Raw genomic sequence first — 22,462 nt, 5'->3', positions numbered from 1 at the left:
TCTTTGGGGAGGGAGGAGGAAGTTTGTGTTTTACACCCTCCTAATATTTTGCCCTTTGTGACCTTTAGTACTTTTGCTAGAAATTACCATTCATGCAAAACATCCAAAGTGGAAGACTGATCCCTCTTCCCATTGCACCAAAGCCTCCTGCAGAGGAAAGCCTCTTCTTTTCACAGCTCTGTTACAGGGCGTATTGGGTGATGTGATCTGCCCTTCCCTAGGCTAAATGATCAGCTCTAAATTGCTTTCCTCCTTTCGTTATTGCTCTCCTCGGAACATGAGTGCTTTCCACGTCGCCTGTAACATGACTGTCTCTGCTGGCAGCAGACGGAAAGCCAGGCTGGAGGTACAAGTCATGTTGCCATTAAGAGCCAGGAGTGACATGAAATGGCTTTAATGAAACCCTTCAGGTCACTGACAGAGTTGTTTTCTGAAAAAATAACCTGACCTTGAGGCACAATCAAGTGTACTGGTAAAATCCTGTCTTTAAGATATTGAGAATTTTACAACTGGCTTTGATGGAAGTGGGAAATTCTAGCTTTTTATTGGAAATACTATGGAATGAAGCAGCCACATTTTCCAAAGGAGGATGGTTCCTGGCAATCTAACTTGAAACATCAGTTTAGGGTGCAATCAGCTGAGGCAGATCAGGCCCACAATCTTGAGGGTGTGCAAGGAAAACCAGGATTTGCCTGCTGGGGAGAGCCAACCTGCCTGTGTTTGCTCTAAGAAAATGAACAATTTAGAAATGGCAAAACATTTTGTTGTGGTTTAACACAAATTGTTCGCTTTGGGTTGACCCGGTGTAATTATTCCCCCCTGATGATGTTTTTTCTTTCATAATGAGCTGAAGGTTCCTGTGCAGATATGAAGATGACATGTGGATTCTGGGCTGGTTTTGTGCTGGTGCTGAGACATGGACTTCAGGGCCATCCTGTTGGTTAACCTGCATCAGCAGTGCAGGTGGCTGGATGGTCCTCGTGTAGCCAAGGGAGGAGGGTGTGGGAAAGGAATCCTGCTGGAGTTCTAGGCTGTTTGGGTCCCTGCTTTACTCAAAATGGCACCAGGGGCACAACTCTCCTGGCACAGCTGTAAGAGGCAGCTGGCCATGGGGTTAGCAGTGCTGGGGAGGCTGGATCTGGACTCTAGCCCTGCCACTCTCCTGGGTTTTTAGATATGAAAGCTCATACCCCTGAGCTGCTGCCTTGCTGAGGCCTCTGCAGGCTTTCAGGAGCATCATTGCTGGAATCATTCTCACCCGATTCAGAGACCCTTTCCTCTCTCATTTCCCAGTCCAGCACAACCAGCTGCCCCTAGATAGCAAACCCTCAACTTGAAGGAAAGAGAGGATCTGATTTTGAATCGTTTCACTTGCAAATTTAGTGCCTTGCCATTGTTACATCTTTAAGAGCCCTGATCCAGGGTGGGATTTGAAAAGCCCTCTAAATTAGCTGTCTCTCCCTCGTCCTGTTCCCTGAGCCTCCTGGTTCCCTGTTCAAGGAGCCTTGGTGAGCCTTTGTGCTCTGAAGCCCAGCAGTCAGCCTTGCATCTCAGTTCATCAACAAAGAGAAACCTTATCTTCTGATGGACCCATACAGCACATTCTCTGTGACATTTAAATCTCCCTTTGTAGCCAACTCAGATATTTTTGCTGTTAAAAGAAGACCGTGCAGCCGGGTGATTTCATTACTGCAAATGTTATTACAGTGAAAGCCTGTTTAAGACATAATGTCACTGAAGGGAAAATAGGATCTAGCAGCAAGTGTGGCCTGATGGTGCTGGGATTCATCACAGGCTGAAAGAAACCTCTCAGACATCAGACCTGCTAATGGTGCTGCTTTTTTCTTCATCAAATCAAACCAGCAGCTTCCTCAAAGCCCTAAGGCTCAGAATTAGAAAGAAGATTGAAAGGTATTAGGCACCCAACTCTCACCGACTTTGTATCGGAGCTCCTAAGCTGTTCTTGCTGCTTTGGAAATTATAGCTGAGCTGTTGGGGTTCTTAGTACCATGACACAGTGAATGGGAAAGCATTGTGTTCCCAGCAGCCTCGGGCCTCACAAAGACACTGCTGCAGGTCCCTGCTCATAATGATTCCTGCTTGGTCCGAGAACACTCAAGAGGCGAAATAATCACAGACAAGTCCCAGCCTCCTTGAAGTCAGCATGAATTGGCCAGGGACCTGGCCCCAGCTTCCACCCCGATGCAAATATAATCCCTTTTTCTCTACAGAAGGTTTCCCTAAGGATTGGGGATTTGCAAGAGCACCGTTGGAGCCAGAGGTGTTGTGCAGCCCGCTCAGCACCCGGCTCAGGGGGCAGGTGGCTTTGCACACCTGGATTAGAGCTGCACTGTGCAGATGTGGTTGGTTATGGAGCAGAGCCCTCCAAAGGGACCTACAGCATGTTCCCAACCCTGTGCCTCGGGGGTACTGCTTTCCAGGGTTGATAGGCTCTGTTTGGAAGATCACTTTGCTATACAAGATGGATGAGACCTTTACCTTAGCCTTTAACTAGTGTGAGTAGCTCAGGCTTCTTGCTGATGGGGATCAGGACTGTCTCTGCTCTCTCCCGGGGAGGATGTGGGAAGTTCTCTTCCTTGTGACATCTTTGAGTGCTGAAACAGTTTCAGGTCAACAGCAAACCTCCCACCAGCTTCAGGAAACTTTGGACCATGTCTCAGCCTGCTCTGCTAACAAGATGTGACAGGCTGCAGTGCACAGTGAGACAGAAAGCATCAGGATTTCACAGCATATTTTGCCAGCATCTTATTGTTTTTTCAGCTGTTTTTTTCTCTTTTTCTTTTTTTTTTTTCTCCTCCTTGTGCTGTAGCAAGTCAAATCTATCCCAGGCTGCTTTTGACATGAGTAAGACAGTGGATGATGGGCAAAATGTGTCCAGGAGCAATTCAGAGTCTCCCCTTAAGTAACCATAAACACTCCAAGTTTGTAACAAAGCAAGCAGCTGTCTTCCTCCCCCTGGACAAGGATTCACAAATTGAGGCTCTGCAGGTTTTACAGCTGTGGGACAATGAGTCTGGTGCCTGTTATTTCCTCCTATTTTTATCTTTGTCTGTCTTTTAATGGAAAATATCTCAGCAGTGCCAGAACTCAAGTGGCCCCTTCCAGCAGTGAATCAATACAGCCAGTGATGAGGCTTTAACTTTCTGGCTGATGCTCCCAGGATGGACACAGGAGTTGTGTTTCTTGCACAGCTTCTATTCCAGGGGTTTATTACCTTTGATCACGCTTCTTACAGGGAAGCAGGTATTTATTTGGGGGCTGGCAGAGGATTCATCAGCACAGAGCTTCTGTCCTGGAGGTGCTGAGGGTGAGGAGGGTGGGCTGGACATGGGAGAGCCCTGGGAGCTTTGCAATTTCCTTCCAGACTGCTAAGGCATGTATGGAGCTCCAAAAGAAATCTTTATCCCTGACCTAAGTGTAGGTGAGTGACAATTGCTCTTTATTACTTCATTACTTTGATAGAGAGTTGGTCCTACCCTGGATGGACTGGCTACATGAGCTTAGCCCTTCCAGATACATTTTCTTTATTCTAAGGCAGCTTGCAGCAGTGCCCACCCTGACAGTGCTTCAGCCATGATGCAGTTAGAGGAGAGCCTGTGCCACAGGGCAAGTGGTGGATTTATTGCCCTCAGCACACGATTCCTCCTGGGCAGTTTCAGTGCCAAGTAAATCACATTTGCTCAAACCCCTTTCAGAATGTGGCTGTGATGCTGCTCTGTCATCCTGCACTATCCAATAATGCCACTTTCTTGCCCTGGCTGTTAACTTACAGTGGGCTTAGTTTTACCTTGTTCAGCTCCAGCTGTCTGTGCCCTCTGCAACCCTCCTCTGCAGTGGCTCTATCAAACAGCACAGGTTGGAGATACAAATACTTTCTGTTTATGATTGAGTATAATAAAGTCTGGCTCCTGTGCCTTCTAGGTGGCTTTTGGACACGGAGCATTTAGTGTGTGAAGTGATTGATCTCTGATCTTTAAAATAGAGCTGGGAAGACCACAGTGAATTTGCATGCACAGGGAGGAGGAGCCAGGAAATAGCAGCTCTGAAACTCTCCAGCCCCTGCCCTTGATTTCCTTGCGTTGAGTTTGTGTGTGACAATGAGCACAGTGGTGATTTATGTATAACCAGAGCAGCCTCCAGTGGCTGGATCTGTGAACTTTTCCAAGCTGTCCTTTGTCTTAGCTCACTTGTGGGGTTTGCAGACCCCAATCCTGACTCCTCCCTGCTCCAAGTTCAGCCTGGGAGAAGTGGGGAGAGCTGGGAGCATTGGGTTGCCCTGGTTATTCTGCTGAGAGCCGATTCCACCCCTATTTGAGCTGAAAACAGCTCCTTTATCTTTGCTGCTGCAGGCCTGCTGTGCACAGCAATTTTCCACAATAGCTGAGATCCAGGGATGTCACAGCTGCCTGTGCCAGCATCCCACCCTGTCTGAACAGCAGGAAAGTCTGCCAGAGTTGTCCTTAAGCTCTCCAGCCCTACAGGTAATCCCTGTGGTGGTGCCCACAGCTGGGGGAAGGCAGACCTGACCTTTCTGTGTCTCCACAGCTGTGCTCCCAAATAATCTTTATCTGCCAAGGACGAGAGGATCCTTCTCAGTGGACTCAGGCATCATGGAGTGATACAGCTCACAGGGAAGTGAGGCTGCAGCACAAATTTGTGTCCTGTCTTGCAGCTGGATGCTTTCCAGAAGGAACAACTTTGAATCACTGCCAGGAGGAGAGTTTTGGGATTTGGCTTTTGAATCCTCTCCCTCAGTCTTGGTGAGCATTATTTTGCTTTTCAGGACAAACCAGGTGAGAGACAGGATTCTGACCTGGGGGGGTGGATAAAAGGGGGTGAAGAAGCTGAGCAAGATGTATGTGAAAGTCACAAGAAACCCTAAAGGGTGTTTGTGACCTCACCAAGCCTGCAGACCCATCCCAGAGCTCTGAGTGGCCTCTTGTCTTCAAGAGCAGGAGCTTCAGAAGCTCAGCTACTGAGCTGAGAAGTCCTACTTGGGAGCAAGGAGCAGCCCAGTCTTTGTTACATCACTGGTGTTTATGGAAACCAAGGAGAGGAGGTGAGGCAAAGAGGTCTGGTTTGTGTCTAAGGAAATTCCCTTATAGAAAGATAGATGGGTGACACTTTTCCTTGCTGCAGCTGCCCAAACATTTGAAAGCATCTGAGATTTCATTATCCAAGAAGCAGTCACTGGCTTTGTTTGGGGACTTCTGGCTGCTTTACAAAGCAATTCCAGTATTATTATTGGAATAAAAACAACTACTAATCCTCTGTTTAAATGACCAGTAAGTTCCCTGCAGGCAATGCTCTGCCAAAACACTTAGCCACCTAATTTCATTTCATGCAGTTTTTTTTTCAAATTCAGATTTAACCTTTTGTGATGGGGGTTCTAGGCAGTGGTGTTTAGAAGCACATTTTACAGACTCCTGGGAAGGTAATTCCTTGGTGCAGGGGGGGGAGAGGGCCTCTGCTTGGCCATGAAAAGTGTGTTGCAGAGCTGTGAAAGTGCAAATTTCCTTTTAGGTCACTTGACCCCTGTTTTTTGGAGGAGTGCTGCCAGACAGAAGTGAACAGCTAAATCCTTCAGCAGGTAAGTGGACTCCAAGCCCCTATCCAGGGTACAGGACAGGCTTTTCCCAGGCTGGCACAATCACACAGCAATGGAAAGCTGATGGCTCAGTGAGGACAGCAAAGCCAACCTTCACCCAGGACCTCGTGGTGTCTGTGTCCCTTGTTGTCTGTGCACCCCCGGGAATCTGGGCATGGAGCGGCTGGAGTAAACTGTGGGAGGAGGAGATAAATCTCTAGGTGCTGCTGCTTGTGTTGCACAGGAGCCAAAGGGTGGAATGAAAAGCTGCTCCTTGCCTGTGAGCAGAGGCATCTTGGCAGCAGGGCAACACTTCCTGAGGGCAGAAGCTTTTGGAGGTCATGCCGGAGAGGGGCAGGCTGCTCCTGGCCAGCCCCAGGGCTGTACTTGGTTGCTCTGCCTCTTTGTGCCTGCAGCTGGTGGCAGTGTGGCTACCTGGCATGTCACATGTGCCCCGGCGTGGCTGATGGACACAGAGCCTGTCAGGGCTGGGCACAGACACCCTGGACTGTGCACACAGCACAGCTCTTTGATAAGCAATAGGGATGGATGGAGCTGGAGCCTCTGTTCCTTCAGGATCAGGGGAGTGTAGCTGGCAGGAGGGCTTATGGTGACCCTCTGGGTCTGCAACTCGGAGCTTGTTAGTCTTGTGTGTGGGTCTCTCCTGCGACTTGTTAGCACTGGCTGAATATTCCTGCAGGTGCAAAGGAGCTGGACCAAAGTCCATCATCCCTGGTACCCAGCTCTTACAGCAGCCAGCAGGGGAGAGCAGTCAAGAGTGGAGCATCTCCCAGATGCCTTCCTGAGCATGTTCTCCAGCTTCTGGGGTGTTACTCCAGAAGGCTGAGAAATCTGAAATCCAGGTGTGTCCAAAGTCCTTTTTGAACTTGTTTGTGCTGTTAACCTCCAGTGCAGCTCCTGAAAACCCTGTCATTTAGATATGCACGATCAGGGAAAAAACCAGGCCTGTGACCTGCTGAAAGGTGTGTGCTGCTCTGGGGCTGCACTCCTGGGCCCTGTGCTGTCCCTGATGGATGTTGAACAAGCCCAACTAAACCTGTTCATGTGTAGATCCTGTGGTGCAGGTGGGACAAGGCAGGTATCTGGTGATGCTGAGTTCATCCTTGAAGCTTCTGAGATTGTATCCTGGGATAAGCACAAGTTCAGCTGAAAACAAAACAGGAAATTTTCCTGTTTGTCAATCAAACAGGAGGGAGGGAATGCCATAAATCTCAGGATATGTAGTTTGGCTTGGAACAGCGTGTTCCAGTTCCTCCTCAGGTTGTTTTTCCCACCACACTCCTACTTTCTGATTTGAGTCAAACTTTGAAATTGAGAGCCAGCACTTCAAAGGGAAATGGAGAATATTCTGTCTGGAAAATGTTTAACTGAAATATTGCAGCTCTTCTGAAATGAATGATGTAATTAAGGAAATGTCAAAACAAAAAGCTCCAATCTTTGGTTTCTTCTTTTTGGTTGTTGTTTTTGGTTTTCAGTTTTTTCCCCCCAGAAAGAAAGTATCCCCTGACTTTGACATGAATTTGTAAAGAGTTGGTCCTCTCACAATGTACATCCCCCCCAGGCTTATTTTCTGAGCAAATGAAGAAAATGTCACCAAGCCCTGGCTCTGCCAAAAAGACCCCAGCAAGGGGGGGAGGACAAGGTCAATGGTAATAAAACCATGAAGAGCATCCTCCAGAGATGACTCCAGATTTATGACACGGGTGATCATGTCACCAGCACCACTTCATCATCAGCTTTTTTGTCTTTGCACGCCCGTGGGTTTTGGTTTGTTGGAGGAGGAGGGAGAGAAAAGCTGGCAGGAGAATTTTGATGTGTTATTGTTGCTGTTGTTTTTGCCTGCGTAGTGATGGGCACTGATGTGTGTGCCTGGGCACGCTTGCCTGCCGTCTCTGCACTTGTGTCTGTCTCCCTCGTTCCTCCCTTATCCATCCATGCACAGCATGATATAAACAAACCTGCCTCTGGACATGTCATGGCTTAAAATAGATGTTCATACATCAGCCTTTCTACAGCAGCGGCGGCAGCAGCAGGAAGACATGGCCGACTGGATCTGACTGCAACACTCGCTGTGCGCTGGGAAACCTCAGCCCTGGCAAAGGTAGAGTACCGGGGTGGGCGTCTCCTCCCTCCTGTCTGTCTGTCTGTCTGTCTCAGGAGGGCGCGGGGCTGAGCAGCCTGCGCTCCTTCAGCGAGGCCCCTGCAGAGCCGGCTCGGTGCTTCCAGGCGGGCTCTGGCTGCTTCTCCCCTCCCTCCAAGCCTGGCCCGGGGGCAGGGGGCTCTGCAGGCAGCCAGCAGCGTGCTCGGGGAGCAGGGCACAAGCCCCTGGGCTTGGCTGCCAAAAAAAAAGGAAGTGTGGGGGGGTACAGCTGATGCCTGGGAGGGTTTGGAGTGCCTGGAGTGCTTTGGGGTCTCTTCTGAGGTCTTGGATGTGGGGCAGTTTCTCTTTCCCTGCAGCATCTGGGGGGGCTGGCAGGGTGGGGTTGGGGGTTCCATGCTGGAAGGCAGCTTTGGGCCCGGGGTTTCTAGGGCTACATCCCAGGATAAGTGTGGATTGCTGTTTTATCCAGCCAGCTGTGGCAAGAAGAGGGTCTGCTCTTTGGCTGGTTACAGCCTTAAACCAATTACTTAGTTGTTTTTTTCAGACCCTTCTGTTTGTTTCTTACCACTGCCTGGGGCTGGTGGCATGTGGCTGTGCTGCAGCCAAGGTCACAACAGGTTTAAGGCCCCCGGCACACGGCTGTGCTGAATGCTTTTTCCAGGTGGGCTTGCCAACTCTGAATTCCCAGCATGAAGGAGTCCAACATTCATCTGGGCAGGGGAGATGTCACAGGGAGCTCTGGGTGCCAGGAACGAGCAGTGAGGGCAGGGCTGACCTCTCCTGTGCAGCACCACGGGGTGCTGGGCAGGGGCTGAACTGCCACTCTGGAACGGGGAGTGAGCCATCCACGAGTCTCTCTGGACTCCCTCAGAGCTCCTCCATGCCCTTGTCATGTTTTCCTCCTCTGTACATTGCCAAGAAATGGCTGGAGGCTTCTTCCTTCTGCCCCGTTGGCTGCTGGCCAGTGCCTTGGGCAAGATGTCAGAGCAGATGGATGGGCTGGTCCAGCTTGGGCAGCCCAAGGTCGCTGCCTTTCCTGCCTTGAGTCCCAGAGACAAGTGGCCAGTGCTGAGCTGCTGCTGGGGGGGCTGGGCTGGGATGCTCTTTGGAAACCTTCCAGGGCAGCAGAGCGATGGTGGGAAAGAGAATTGTATTCTCACATCTGGGGGTTTCTGTCGGTGGGAGAGCAGCAAATGGGCAGAAGAAGCAGCTCTGGTGAATGTCTGGCTGCAGGGACTGGTAACTGCCCTGCCTGTGAAAGGCTGTCCTGGGAGGTTTCTTGCTGATGTGTGACAAGTATCCACATGATCTAAAGGTCTGAGAGCAGAGTTTGGTCCTAGAGGATCCACTCTGTAAAATGAGCTTTCTCATGCTCAGAAATTAACCCTTCCCACCCAAACAAGTCCTCAATGTTAAAATGCAGTGGCAGGACTGCTGTACTTGGAGGGGTTAATCCTGTCTCTCTCTTCCCGTGGGCTTTTGTGCCTGGTCTGTAGGAGGCTGGGTCCTGGCCAGACTCTATGTGGTGCCATATGGAATCCTCCACCTGTTTGGGGGAGGTTTCCTCCCCAGTCCTGGTGGCTTGCCCAGACCTGGCTGCCTTTCATTGCTCCTGATCACAGGTTGGCAGCTTCAGTTCTTGAGCTGGCATTGTCCCGCTGGCAGGCAAAGCCCTGGAGCCAGCTCAGAAGGAAGGTGGTCCTGTGTCGGACATCTCTTGCCAATGTGGCCTCAACCCAAAGTCGCAGGGCTGGAGCAAAACCTCAGCCTGTAGAGACTCAGCAATCTGGCTGCCTTTATCAGCCCTGGCATCACAAACTTTTCCCTAGCAGCATTGCTTCTTGGAAGGGAGTGCAGGTGATACTCTGTCTCATGCTGGGAACCAGTGGGTAGCTGACTTGACACAGTCCTCTCACCAGGAAGGTGAGAACTGGCTCCTTTGGGTCAGTATTTCTACGGAAAGGATGGAGCGAGGAGTTCCCAGTTCTTCTAACGGTATCTCCACTGCTTCTGTAACAGGACCGTGGGTGGCAGCAGCAGCAGAAGTGACCTCCAGGCCACCCTGCGGCCTTCACGATCCCACAGGTATGCCTTGTGGGTCTCGGCAGCTCCAATGGCATTCCTGTCCAGGTTCTCCAGGAATGGCACCAGGTCACCGAGCCGAGGCTCACGGGAGGAGCGCAACAGCCACCCCATCCTCAGCGTCTTTGAGCTGGAACGGCTGCTGTACACGGGCAAGACAGCCTGTAATCATGCTGATGAGGTCTGGCCAGGACTCTACCTGGGAGATCAGTATGTATCAGCAGGGGACAAGAACTGGGGAATCTGGAGTATTTTTGTGAAAGGGGCAAATCTGGGAAAGGGGCTGGTTGGGGAAAGTGAGGGAGAGGAGGGCACAATGGGTGTTGGACATTGGGACAAAGGAGGGACAAACATGGCTGTGCAGAGGGGAGGAACTTGTTTAGCGTGAGGGTGGTGAGAGCCTGGCCCAGGTTGCCCAGGGAAGCTGTGGCTGCCCCATCCCTGGCAGTGTTGAAGGGCAGGTTGGATGGGGCTTGGAGCAGCCTGGGCTGGTGGGAGGTGTCCCTGCCCATGCAGGGGGTTGGATCTAGATGATCTTGAAGGTCCCTTCCCACCCAAACCAGTCTGGGATTCTGTGGCCAGGTAGGTGGGGTTGCTGTGCCCATGGAGTCAGGGACTGAGATTGACTTAAGAGTTCAAGAAGAGTCTGGCACACTTTCTTAGCATCCAGCCTTCTCAGATGCCAATGTGCAGGATGAGCCCTTGCCCTGCCCTTGGAAACTTCAACTGAACTCCTCTAAATCACTCCCCCTTGCACTGCTCCTTCCCCCCCTGCAGAGATATAGCGGCCAACCGGCGGGAGCTGGCTCAGCTGCGCATCACCCATGTCCTCAACGCCTCGCACAGCAAGTGGAGGGGGGGTGCTGAGTACTATGAGGGCACAGGCATCCGCTACCTGGGCATCGAGGCCCACGACTCGCCTTCCTTCGACATGAGCCCCTACTTCTACCCTGCAGCTGACTTCATCCACCAAGCTCTGAACGAGGGTGAGTGGCGAAAGATTTCCCGGGAGAGAAATGTGTGTGTGGGGGGGAGTTAGGGATGGGAAGAAATTGGCCCTGGGTGGCTGGGAAGCTGGATTGGCATCCTGTTGCCAAGCATCATAGAAAACAGGTGTTTCTAGCCTGGGATGGTGTCTCCTGCACTGGATCACCTCCTGCAAAGAGGCAATAGGCTAGATGAGATTGCTGGTCCCCCAGGTCACAGCCCAAACCTGTGTCCTGAGCTGGAGCTGGTGCTATTCAGTTTGCTTTGGGAGATCAGGGTATGCTGATACAGACACTGGAACAGGTTGCCCAGGGAAGTTGTGGAAGCCCCATCTCTGGAAGTGTTCAAGGGCAGGCTGGGTGGTACTCTGAGCAACCTGGGCTGGTGGGAGGTGTCCTTGCTCGTAGCAGGGGGTTGGATTGAGATGATCTTCCAGGTCCCTGTAAGGACCCCAGAGGCTACAGCTCTAGGAAGCACCATGTCAAGCAGTTGGGTCCTCAGGATTGCTTTTTGTTGAATTGGGTAATTTGGTCTGCTGTGACAGGCCCCTGTGTTTCACCCCCAGGAAGGATCCTTGTGCACTGTGCTGTCGGGGTGAGCAGGTCGGCCACCTTGGTCCTCGCCTACCTCATGATCCGCCACCACATGCCCCTTGTAGAAGCCATAAAGACAGTCAAGGACCACCGTGGTATCATCCCCAACCGGGGTTTCTTGCGCCAGCTGGTCGCCCTGGACAATGCCCTGAGGCTGAAGAGGAGTGCTTGAAGGAGGACGAGGGGGGCTGCGTGGTGTGAGTGTGGTGTGTGCGGTGCTCATCCGACCCTGTGCCCGCTGGATGGCAGAGATAGGGGCTTTCCTCAGAGAGCAGATGCTTGGCAGCTTATTGGTTACATGTAGCTGGTCCCTGGACCTCCCCCTCAGCTCAGGGGGTCCCCAGACATGTGGGTTATTCCTAGTGGTAAAATATAGGCCCTCAGCCTGTGATCTTGTCACCTAGGTAGGCCTAAAGTATAGCCTCCTTCCCAGCCTCCTCACTCCAAGATGCCTCCAGAGGGACTCAGCCCCACGTTTCAGGTTGCTCTATCCCTGTTGGCTCCAGGAAGCCTCCAAGGCTTCATTCTCCCACATGGCAGATGCATTTGCCAAGCCACCTCCCTCTCTTGCAGGAGACTAAAGCTCTGTGTGTTCCTTGTCCCGTTTCCCATTTGTTTTGGTCTGTGTAACAATGTGAATTAGGTTGGTGTGTGGGCTCAGGCAAACAGGCCTTTTCTCGTAGCGTTTAGATGTCCTCCATGCCTAGTGTTAACCAGTAGAAATAAAGACAGTGCTAAGGAAAGATCTTGGCCATCCCTTGTGTGCTTTGGGACAGGCTTGATGGGTCCAGGCTGGGATCTGGTGCAGGAGTCAGCAGGAGAGCATCGCCCTCAGTGCTCTGGGCTGAGATGGACCTGAGTCCTCCCAGTTCCTCTGTCCAGGGGCTGAACCTGTCAGACCCCACTGGTGGCCAGTGCCTGTGCTGGGCCTCTCCACTTGTTTTCTAGCAGTAGGGACAGAAAGGGAGGGGCCTGGTGGAAAGCAGAGCCGGGCTGGCAGTCCCTGGGGTCACCATCCATCAGCACGAGGTGGCGACGTCGCTCTCCCAGAGACAGGCACCCATCGCCCAGGCTCGCAGCCTGTCCGCTGGCGCTTGGAGAAACACCTTTGCTGCCTGCAGAGGGATGGGTGAGGTGGCCAGGAGCGAGTGTCTGTGGTGGCACTGGTCCCATGGGTGCTGGGCTGCCCCTGCACACCCCCAATACTCACTGTCCACCGTCTCTTGTTAGAGCCCCGTTCTTCCTCTGCTTCCCGAGCGCTCCCGCAGCTCCGCCCGGCTGCCGGGGTGTGTTGTGCTGAGCTCACGGAAACGCGGCGCTAGAGGAGCCCCAGGGCTGAGCTGCTCGGCGTGGGGGGCACCCCATCACCCCGTTATTGTGAACTGGCGGCCCCAGGTAGTCCTGCTCCGGGCAGTGCCTGCCTTTAGCCCGGGTGCAACAGGGAGAGCCAACTTGAGGTGGCTGTGATGTCCTGCCTGTGTGATTCCCCAGCTCCTGGGCTGGGGGCTCAGCTCTTGCAGACCCCTGCAGGGTCCCGGGTGCTCCCAGCACGGCACCATCCCGGAGAGGCAGGGAGAATAGCTCGAGTGCTGGCAGCGGGGCTGAGGTTACCCCAGCAAGGGCTGCAGGCACTGGGGAGGGAGGAAGCCGTGTTGGGCAATGTGCAGGGGCTGGGCGTGCTCTGCAGCAGCCCTGGGTGCTGCTGGCACTCTTGGACATGCCAGAAGCTTCGGCGGGGAGGACTGCAGCTTGGCAAGGTCCTGGGGCGTGTAACGCGTCTCCTGCCTCGTTTGGCAATTCCGTTTGAGTGCTCCTTGCTGCTGCGCGGCTCCCTCGGTGCAGCCTCCTGCTGATCAGCCCCCGAGTGCCGAGCGTGGCTGTTGTCGGACAAAGCTGGGATCAGGGAGGCCCTGAGCACGAGGGGAGATGATATTTGGAGGATCAGCAAGCTAATGCAGAGAGCGAAATGACTGAGAGAGCCCGTGGTGTGCTGTACCTTGCTGTGTGCTTGCCGAGGCTGGGGGATCCAGGGGTGGTGTGGGGAAGGACCCTGATGTTGGGAGGGCTGTTGGTGGAGGAGGACACAGCCCCCGATGCTGCCACGGGGCATATGGGGGCACGTGGAACAGTTTCACAGCCCCCTGCTGTCCTTGTGGTCACCAGTCACCTGAAGGATCCCAGGTTTGGATGGAGATGCTGAGCGTGGCCCAAACCCTCCGTGGCAGAACCCAGAGAGCAGAACCCAGGACCTCGGTGTCTTCCAGAACATTCCCCAGAAGGGCCGATGCAGGCAGGACAGGCTGGGCTCCAGCCAGGGGACACGTGGAGCAGGTAATCCCAACTTGGGTCCTGTGCAGAGCGTTTCTGCTGGATGAGGGGGCTGCATTTGAGCAGAGCCCTCTTCCTGTGCCCGTCTGACGGGCGCACGCAGGGCACACAAGGTGCGCGGCGGGTGCAGGTACCGCGGGGACGCGCGTGGCAGGAACCAGCTGGCAAAAACCTGCGTGGTAGCAGCTTCCGATGGCAGCAGCAGCCCCGACTAACGGCTTCTCGCGGCTGGTGGCCCGAAAAACCCCTGCCTTTGGAGCTCCCCAGCTCCGGGGGTGCTCGGGGGCGGCTCCGGGGGCGGCTGCGGAGGGGTCGGGGCGGGGTTTGCGGGTTAGGGCCGCGCCCGGCCCCGCTCCCGGCCATGGCCCCGCGGAGCGGCTGCCGGATGCCCCCCTTCCAGTGGTGCAGCGGTGAGAGCGGGGCTGGGGGGACGGGGCGGGGGGGAGACGGGGTCCCGCTGCGGGGGGTTGTGTGGGGAAGGAGCGGGCATCCCGCCCCCAGCCCCTCCGAGCGCCTCGGGAAGGTTTGGTCCCCGTGTCGGTCTCTGCTGGTCCCCGCAGCCCCCGTGCGGTGTCGGGGTCCCCGCAGCCCCCGTGCGGTGTCGGGGCTGCGCCGGCGGGGACGGACGGAGGGGTCGGTTTTATTTTCAGAGCAGCGAGTCCCGCTCAGCTCCCAGGAGTGAAGCTGCTTGCTCAGTGACTTTGCCGTGCTTTGCTTCGTGTGCTGGCTGACATGGAAAAAAAAAACAACAACCAAACCAACCCACAACCTTCTTTCCTGTGTCTGCAGAAGTGGAATAAACTTATTTTGAAAGGACCCCGGACAAGGCCCTGGCTCCTTGCTCTCGTGTTTGCTGGAAGAAATTCTCGGGAACGTGGAACTGAGTTTGCACATGTGAGGGGGGGGGTTTGGTTTAAATGAGAAGTGGTTTATTTTTATGACTAAGTAGTTGAGAAGCTGCGCTGGGAATTCCACCATCAAAGCCTTGCTTGAGCAACAAAGGCTGGGTTATGTTAATTTATGAAAGAGTTGCAGCCTTTGAAGCTAAATATAATGCAACCAGTGGCTTCCTCTCCTGTAACATATAGCTTGTGTGTTCTTGTGCAACTTGGGGGATGAGAAGCCTCTGGTCCTGCAGGCAGTTAGCCCTGGGCATGTGGTGAGTGTATGAGTTTCCATGGAACAGGGTGCAAGTAAATGCTCCACAGCAGAAAATGCAAACTTGGCTGAGTTAAAGAAACACCCTGAGTAAGAATGACTTGGCTTTTAGAGGTGCTGAGCAGCCACAGCTCTCTCCAGCTTCCCAGGGCACAGGCATTGGGAAACACCACAAACAGAGCCCACCCTTGTTCAAAGGCCAAGACGTGGGTTTAGGGGACCAGCTGTGGGCATCTGACTTGCACATTTTGGCTTTTAGCCCCAAGCTCACAAATACTCAAATCAGCAGAGTCCAGCAAAATTACTCCTCTGTGTGTTGCTGAGGGCCTTTTGAGAACTGGGGCTGATGGTGTTAAGTAAGTCTGAGACCTGAGAAATCACATTTTCAACCTAAAGTGTGTTCAAAGTATCTCAACAGGCTGCGTTTGCTGGGCAGCCTTGGCATTTCAGCTCCTCTTTGGCATTGCAGTTTTTCCTCCTGTTGCTCAGCTGTAGTTCAGGGCACTTGGCAGCCACCAGCCAGGTGACTTTATTTCTTGGGGAGCTGTTTTTTCCCCATGGGGAAACTGCTCGGCTTAGGGGCAACGTTCTCAGGAAGCCTGTTCCGGCATCCCAGCAAAAATTACATGGAAGCTGCATCCAATTTTCTGATGCAAAGCCCACAGCTTTTGTGTGGGAGTAGAAAGAATGGTTTTATTTAATGACCTGCTGAGTTTTCCATTTGTTTTATTGAACAAGAATTGGGGTAAGGGAGAAGCTCTGCTCAGCAAAAAGTCTGTGCCTGCGCAGTATGGTCAGAAACTTGTCTCTCTTCTGACTTGAAATACTGTGGAATTCTGTAAATGGTTGTGTCCAGAGGGCCAAAGGATGTGGAACTGCTGCAGCATGAGGGTCTGTGCTTGTGGGGGTGTTGGCTGGGCTGTTTAGTGGAGTTGTGATGTTTAAAATCATGCTGTAGGGTTTGGAACAGGGCTGGGATCACTCCAGTAGCCAGCTCAAGTGGCCAGGAGGCACCAGGTGTCCTTGCCACAGCTTGGGAGAGGGGCATCTAGGCCAGTTCAGTCCTTAAATCCATCGGGGAACTTTGTGGGTCGGAGGTGCCAGCTGGAGGGTGCAACTGTGCCCTTGCTGCTTCAGCTCACCAAGGAGAGCTTTTGTAGTTTGCATGAAAAGCACTTTGCAGGCAAAGTGAACCACCTTCCCAAGCATCTGTGTATAGTGAGAAGAACCCAGAAAGTCAGCATGTGTCTGTAGGTACTTTCACAGGTGTCTAGTGATGCCCGTTGCCTCATTTTTCAACTCTTTGTTCTGCCAGGCTGTACTCGGGGCTTGTGGCTTCAGGCACAAAACGGTAGAGCTAGGGTGGTGAAAATGGGTTGTTTCGGTTTGGTTTTGATGCCCTTCAGGTCTTCATTTCGTGCTGCTTACAGCCAGATTGGATCCTTTCCCCTGGAACTAAAAATGCAGGCGCCTTTGTCAGGCCGGGGGGTTTGTGCTAATCAAAACCACAGCTCAGCCAAGGCGCCCACCAGCCTCGAGGAGCTCGTGGGGAGGAGCAGGAGGGGAAGGGGCTGGCCAGGGTCGGGAGGACTTTGCGTTTCCCATTGCCTGGCTGAGACCTGCTGCTGCAGGGCTCGTGTGGCAGCATCTTCTCATCCCAGCTGAGCCCATGGCTGCTCCCCGACCAGGAAAGGGCACTTCTCAGAAGCCGCGCTCGCTTTTCGGCGCCGCAGCCCGGAGCTCCTGAATTCTTGAAAGCCTCTTTCACAGGAATGAGCCTTGCTCAGCTGGTGAGTCTAAAATTAGCCTTGCCAGCTGTGTTGAGGCTGGCAGGGACATGTTAGACTGGCTCCTCTCTGCTTCCTTCAGTTCAGGGCTGCAAGTTACAACAGCTTTTGTTCCTCCTCAGGTTTTTTTTTGCCCTGCTGCTGCGTAGGAACAACCTTGTGCAGAGGTGTGAGGGCTGGCTGTGATGCCCGGGGGTTTCTATGCTGGGGTTTGAGACCTGGAAATCAAGGGCAGAGGGATAAGCTGGGGAGGGCAGCGTGGGATCAGCAGGGTTTGTCATCCCTGGGGCTTTCCTCCCCAGCCTGCTTCATGCTTCTCCTGGAAGCTGCCCACAGAGCATGTCCAGGTCATCTCTGGCTGGTTGGTGGTGGCACATGGAGAGCAAGTGCTCAGCAGCAGCCCTTGCCCCCCCTGCCCATGAGGCTGTAACTCTGGGGCTGTTTCTGTCACCACAGCTCTCATGGTGTGGGGGGGAACGGCTGGTGCTTTGCAGCAGGTTCTCGGAGTAGTCTGCAGTTTGAAATCCATGTAGGAAGAGCCATTGTTTGCTTGTGACCCCTTAATGTTCCCACAACCCACTGCTCAGTTTGGCCAGCTTCAAATGAGGCTTCCTCCATCCATCAGCAGCTGCTCCCTGGGCACCAGCATTACCTCACTTAGTTGCTCAGTGTTGTTGTTTGGGTTTTTTTTTTCAGAGCTAATCTACTTTTTTTTTTTTTTTTTTTGGGGGGGGGGGGGGGGAGATCATTCATCAATCATTTCCAGCAGGGAAATGGGGAAAAAAAAAAAAAAATAACCTTTCCTATTGTCTTTTCCTGCACCTGGTGGTCTCAAGAGCAGGAGGCTGGGAGAGCAGGACTCAACAAATCTTCCCTCTCTTGTTATGTGAATGAGGTGACTGATGAATTGTCTCCGGCAATTACAGGAGGCAAAGATTGACAAGTGGCTGAGCCTCGGTAGCAGGAAAACCCCATTTCCTTCGGTCCAGACTCTGCTCTGGTGCCTGCTCTGGCTGCACAGCAGCAAACTGTGGCCCCCAGGGCTGAGCTCATCTCTGCCCCTGGTGTCTTTGGCCGTTGCATCAATGGGACACACAAATTGAAAGCAGATACCAGGGAATAGCTGGGAATGGAGTGTTCCAGGGCAGGATCTCACCCCAGGGGAGCTGCCTGCCCATCCTGCTCAGGCTCCCCTTGCTGTGCAGATCCAGGCCTCTCCCCAGCACACGCTGCTGCCTTCTCTCCCCATCACAGTGGGGAGGGACCCAGACAGACCAAACCTGGGATCTCACTTGTGCAGAGGCTTCTGCTGCCTGCTCTCTTCCTGTCTCTGCTCTCCGTGGTGGAGAGCAAATTTCATCCTCTCATGAGAAGCAGGCAGAGGGTTTAGTGAGCTGTAATTGAACCCAGAAGTGTTTCTGGAGGAGCTTTTTGATGAGATAGTGCAGGGTGGGAGCAGAGGGTGCTGAGCAGAAGGGGCAGAGGGAGATGCTTTGAGAAGCACAGATGGGGCTTGGGGGCTGCTCTGCTTTCAAGTCCCCTCTGAGTGAGGGCTGATGAGAAATCAAAGCTCCAGCTCTTGTGGGGTCAGCATGATTCTGAGATGTAAAAAGCAGTGCTTATTTAGTGCCAGAGCTTGACTTTGTATCATCTCCCACCAAAGGCAGCTGCAATGGGGCTGGTGTTGCTGTCCCTTTCCCACATGGGTGGCTGGAGACCCTCCTGGGGTGGCCCTTCTGTGCCCAGCTCTTGACACCCTCCTCTGCATTTCCCCCATGGTGTTGACCTTGCAGTGAGATGTGGTGGCCCAGGCAGTGGCAGGTGTGTGCTGACGCCCACTTTTTTTGTCTTGAAAAAGGGGATTTGGTCACTGTGGTGCTGAACATGCTCCTGCACAGCCCCAGCACCAGGAACCAACCAGCCACTTGCTCTTTCTGGCTCCCACAGAGCAATATCAGACGCCAACTGTTCTTGTTTTTCAAGCTCTTTGTTTTTTTGCTCTGTCCTTTCCTAAATCCCCTTCCAGCCTCCATGTATTTCTCTGGAGATGAAAGCATGGGGCCTCCTTTCCTCCCAGCTGCCTGGATTCTGCCTGGGGTACGTTTGTGCTTCTGGAGAAGGGTTTTGTGACCATGGAAGTGCAGCAGTGTGTGCAGCCTGAGCTGCTCCAAGGGGCTGCTGCTCCTCCTGGGGAGGTCTCCAATTCACAGGCCACGAGACCATGTCTTGGCATTGGTTTCTGCCCACTTTGCAAGCTCTGAAGGGGATGGAGTCAGCTCAGGCTCTCCCTGCTCTCCCAGCACATTTTAAAATTTATTTTTTTACCTCTCTTTCTCCTTCTCCCATCCTAAACATTGTCTTTTCTCTTCCCCCCCTCCAAAAGGGTGCTCCTGCAGTCTGGGGCTGATTGATCCCAGTAAACCCTGCACGATGCCTCCCATCACGTTCCAGGACCTGCCACTGAACATCTACATGGTCATTTTTGGCACCGGCATCTTTGTCTTTGTGCTCAGCCTCATCTTCTGCTGCTACTTCATCAGGTGAGCCCGGGGGGGGGCCGTGATGGTGGGTCAGCATCCCCGGGCTGGCACCCCCAGCCCTTCCCAGCACCCCGTTATGGAACAGAGCATGGGAGCTGCTTGTCCATGAGGATCTGCCCCGAGGAGGGAGGCTGGCACAGCCCTGGTCCCCTGTGGCTGGAGCAGGGCAGGAAATGCAGGAAGGGGCTCTTGTTTTCCAGGGGAGCACATAGAGGGACACATTGTGTCGGGGCAGAGCTGGACGGGAGAGGATGTGTCTTGCACATTACACTCCCTGTTCTGGGAGGGCTATTTTTAAACCCGCAGCCGAGGCAGCAGCTGTTGTTTCTGCGGGGCCCGGGGTGGCTCAGCTTTCCCTGCGGGGGATGCCCCAGCTCCATGGACATCCCCTGCCTCTCTCAGCCATTTCTTTGGGACTGTGGAAGCACATCTCGGGGCTTGGCTTGGAGGAGACGCTCCTGCTGGGAACGATTCCCTTCTCCCCGTGCCTTGCTGGGCTGCTCTGCCAGGCGGTTTCTCCCCCGGCCAAGGTCACAGCGGGGCTGGAAGCTGCCGACGGGCAAGGGCTGGAAATGGAGCGTTTCCTGCCCCGCGAACGACTTCCCAAGGCAAACAATCGGGGCTGGCGCTGCCGGCGCTTATCTCTCCCTGCTGCCGATTCCTGCGGGCAGCGCGGGGCCCCCGGGGCTGCTCCCGCACACCCGCAGCCCCCGAGCGGCTTGTCCCGGCTGGGCTGTGGTGCGGTGCTTTTTTTTTGGCCACGCTGTTCAGAGGGGACCCTTGGGGGTGCAGAACAAGGGGGAGTGGTTTTAAACTGGAAGAGGAAAGATTTAGATGGGACGTGAAGAAATTCTTCACCATGAGGGTGGTGAGAGCCTGGCCCAGGTTGCCCAGGGAAGCTGTGGCTGCCCCATCCCTGGCAGTGTTGAAGGGCAGGTTGGATGGGGCTTGGAGCAGCCTGGGCTGGTGGGAGGTATCCCTGCCCGTGCAGGGGGTTGGATCTGGGTGATCTTGAAGGTCCCTTCCAACCTTGACCATGCTATGACTGTATGGAAACTGACTGTGCTTTTTCCTCCCTCTCTCCAGCAAACTGCGGCACCAGGCGCAGAGCGAGCGGTTCGGGTACAAGGAGGTAAAATCCGTGGATGATCCTGCACGAACCCGCAGCAGTTTGGGGCTGAGTGGGAGGGGACAGAGCAGGGACCCATGCTGCTCATCCCCAGCTGGGCTATGGGGTTTTAAAGCGTGGTGGTGGGACACACACTGCTCGATGCAACCAGACTCGACCTGCCTGGCTGGTTTCTGCTGCTGTTCCTGCCAAAAATCCCTCCCGTGTTAAATCCTCTGCTTCCTCTTCTCCCGCAGGTGGTGCTGAAAGGTGATGCCCGGAGGCTGAACATGCACGGGGTGAGTGGTGCTGCCTCGGGTGGAGCTGGGCTTGGGGCTGACGGGGACAATTCTAGAATCCTAGAAGGGTTTGGGTGGGATGGGACCTGAAAGATCATCCAGTTCCAACCCCCTGCATGGGCAGGGACACCTCCCACCAGCCCAGGCTGCTCCAAGCCCCATCCAACCTGCCCTTCAACACTGCCAGGGATGGGGCAGCCACAGCTTCCCTGGGCAACCTGGGCCAGGGTCTCCCCACCCTCACAGCAAAGAATTTCCTCCTCATGTCCCGTTTTTTTCCCCTAAATCTGCCCTCTTCCAGTTCTAATGCTCAGGAGCGTGTCCCCCCTGCTCCATGGGCTGGAAGGTGGCTCTTGGGAGCGCGGTGCCAGCACTGCCTGGCTGGGAATGGGGAAGGAAACTCCCTCCACGGGGGTGTTTGGGGAACGGAGCTGAACTCCCAGCTGGAAATACCCAGGAAGAAGCACCACAGCGGTGGGATTTCCCCCCATCCACGGCATTTTTAGTAGGAGCAGGGCCACGTGTGGGTGTCACCTTGGCTCCCACGCCCCCCCCCCCCCCTCACCTTCCATCCCCTCCCCAGCAAACCTGTGCCGTCTGCCTGGAAGATTTCAAGGTGAAGGAGGAGCTGGGGGTGCTGCCGTGCCAGCACGCCTTCCACAGGAAGTGAGTACTGCGGTGGGACGGGGTGGGGGGAGAAGGGCAAATTCCCAGCGGGGAATGTGCATCTTCCGGGATTTCTTCCCGCCCCCCCCCCGCCTCTCCCCGCAGGTGCCTGGTGAAGTGGCTGGAGGTGCGTTGTGTCTGCCCCATGTGCAACAAACCCATGGCCGGGCCCTCCCCGCCCCGCATCGGGACTTTACTGGATGAACTGGTTTGAGCGGCTCCCTCTCCTGCCTGGGTCCCTCACCCCCCCCAAGGACTGTGGGTCCCCCCCGGGGAACGGGGGGGATGGATCCCCAAGGATTCGGCGTTTCCCAGCTGGGAGTTTGAACTCGTTGCTCTGTCCTGGGGGGACTCGCTCGGTTTGTTCTGTTCTTGTGACGGGCTTGGCAGGGACCGGGTCGGAGCCGCGACCCCCGGGGGGGGATCCCTATGGAAATCTGACACCCCCCCCCCCTTTGCAGAGAGTATTTTTGTACCTGACCCCCCCACCCCCCGGCGCGAAGGGTTTGGTGTAAAATGAGGATTAAAGGGACGATTTCTCAGCTGCTCTGAGCGGGGGAGCAGGAAGGGGAGGGGGGCTGGGGGGGGTCGGGGACCCCATCCCCGGGCCCGGCAGGGGCTGGGACCCTCCGGGGGTGCGGGGGTCCCCTAATGAGGGTTAATGACCGCGGGCGGGGGAAGCTGCGGCTGCTGTTGGTCAGGGATGGAAAGATGACGTCACGGTGACGTCACGGACCCCCCGGGGGCTCAGATGGGTTTTGTGCCACGTCGTAACGCAGGTCGCACACGTCACGCAGGCGCGTGCCGCCCCATTCATCATTGGCTCTAAACCCGGAAGGATCGGGAAAAACCCCCCCCCCCGTGGCCCTCCCCATCGCCGCGCCCCTCACCTCTGGCTCAGGGCGAGACCCTCCCTCCCCACTGCCCCCCTCTCCTCCCCACGCACCCCCCTCCGCCCCACCCGCCCCCGCTCCCGCAGCCTCCTCCCGCCCTTCCCCGCGCCGCAACCCCGCACCGTCCCCTTCGACCGGCGAGAATTAACCATGCTAATTTATGCGGGCCTCGCCCCGCCCCGCCGGGCAGCGCTTTACGGCGGGGCCGGAGCTTTGCGGCGGGGGGTGTTGCGGGGTCTGTCCGCGCCGGGCGCTGCTCCCCGGGGGTGCGGGGTCCCCAGGGGCTCTGAA

General features: G+C 54.8%; 2 protein-coding genes and 1 non-coding gene across 6 annotated transcripts; 2 read left to right on the top strand and 1 right to left on the bottom strand.

The window, feature by feature from the left end:
- Nucleotides 1–7,482: 7,482 nt before the first annotated feature.
- Nucleotides 7,483–12,135, top strand: DUSP26 (dual specificity phosphatase 26). Its single transcript, XM_051640862.1, has 4 exons — nt 7,483–7,730; nt 9,750–10,022; nt 10,590–10,798; nt 11,365–12,135. Exons 2-4 carry the CDS (start codon nt 9,844–9,846, stop codon nt 11,562–11,564), a joined length of 588 nt encoding a protein of 195 aa, XP_051496822.1. The 5' UTR covers nt 7,483–7,730; nt 9,750–9,843; the 3' UTR covers nt 11,565–12,135.
- Nucleotides 12,136–12,218: 83 nt separating this feature from the next.
- Nucleotides 12,219–21,820, top strand: RNF122 (ring finger protein 122). 4 transcript variants are annotated; one of them, XM_051640858.1, is made up of 7 exons: nt 12,219–13,723; nt 13,851–14,130; nt 19,049–19,205; nt 20,292–20,337; nt 20,571–20,612; nt 21,196–21,278; nt 21,384–21,820. In XM_051640858.1, exons 1-7 carry the CDS (start codon nt 13,580–13,582, stop codon nt 21,490–21,492), a joined length of 861 nt encoding a protein of 286 aa, XP_051496818.1. In that variant the 5' UTR covers nt 12,219–13,579; the 3' UTR covers nt 21,493–21,820. The 4 variants fall into 4 exon arrangements, with proteins under 4 accessions (XP_051496818.1, XP_051496817.1, XP_051496819.1 ...); XM_051640857.1 differs by having other exon boundaries at nt 13,824–14,130; XM_051640859.1 differs by lacking the exon at nt 13,851–14,130.
- Nucleotides 21,821–22,023: 203 nt separating this feature from the next.
- Nucleotides 22,024–22,119, bottom strand: LOC127394773 (small nucleolar RNA U13). Its single transcript, XR_007891685.1, has one exon. It is a non-coding gene; the product is annotated as a small nucleolar RNA U13 (small nucleolar RNA).
- Between the last annotated feature and the right edge of the window lie 343 nt (nt 22,120–22,462).

This window comes from Apus apus, chromosome 26, assembly GCF_020740795.1.
Source record: "Apus apus isolate bApuApu2 chromosome 26, bApuApu2.pri.cur, whole genome shotgun sequence".
NCBI lineage: Eukaryota > Metazoa > Chordata > Aves > Apodiformes > Apodidae > Apus > Apus apus.
This window is presented reverse-complemented; position numbering and strand designations above follow the sequence as displayed.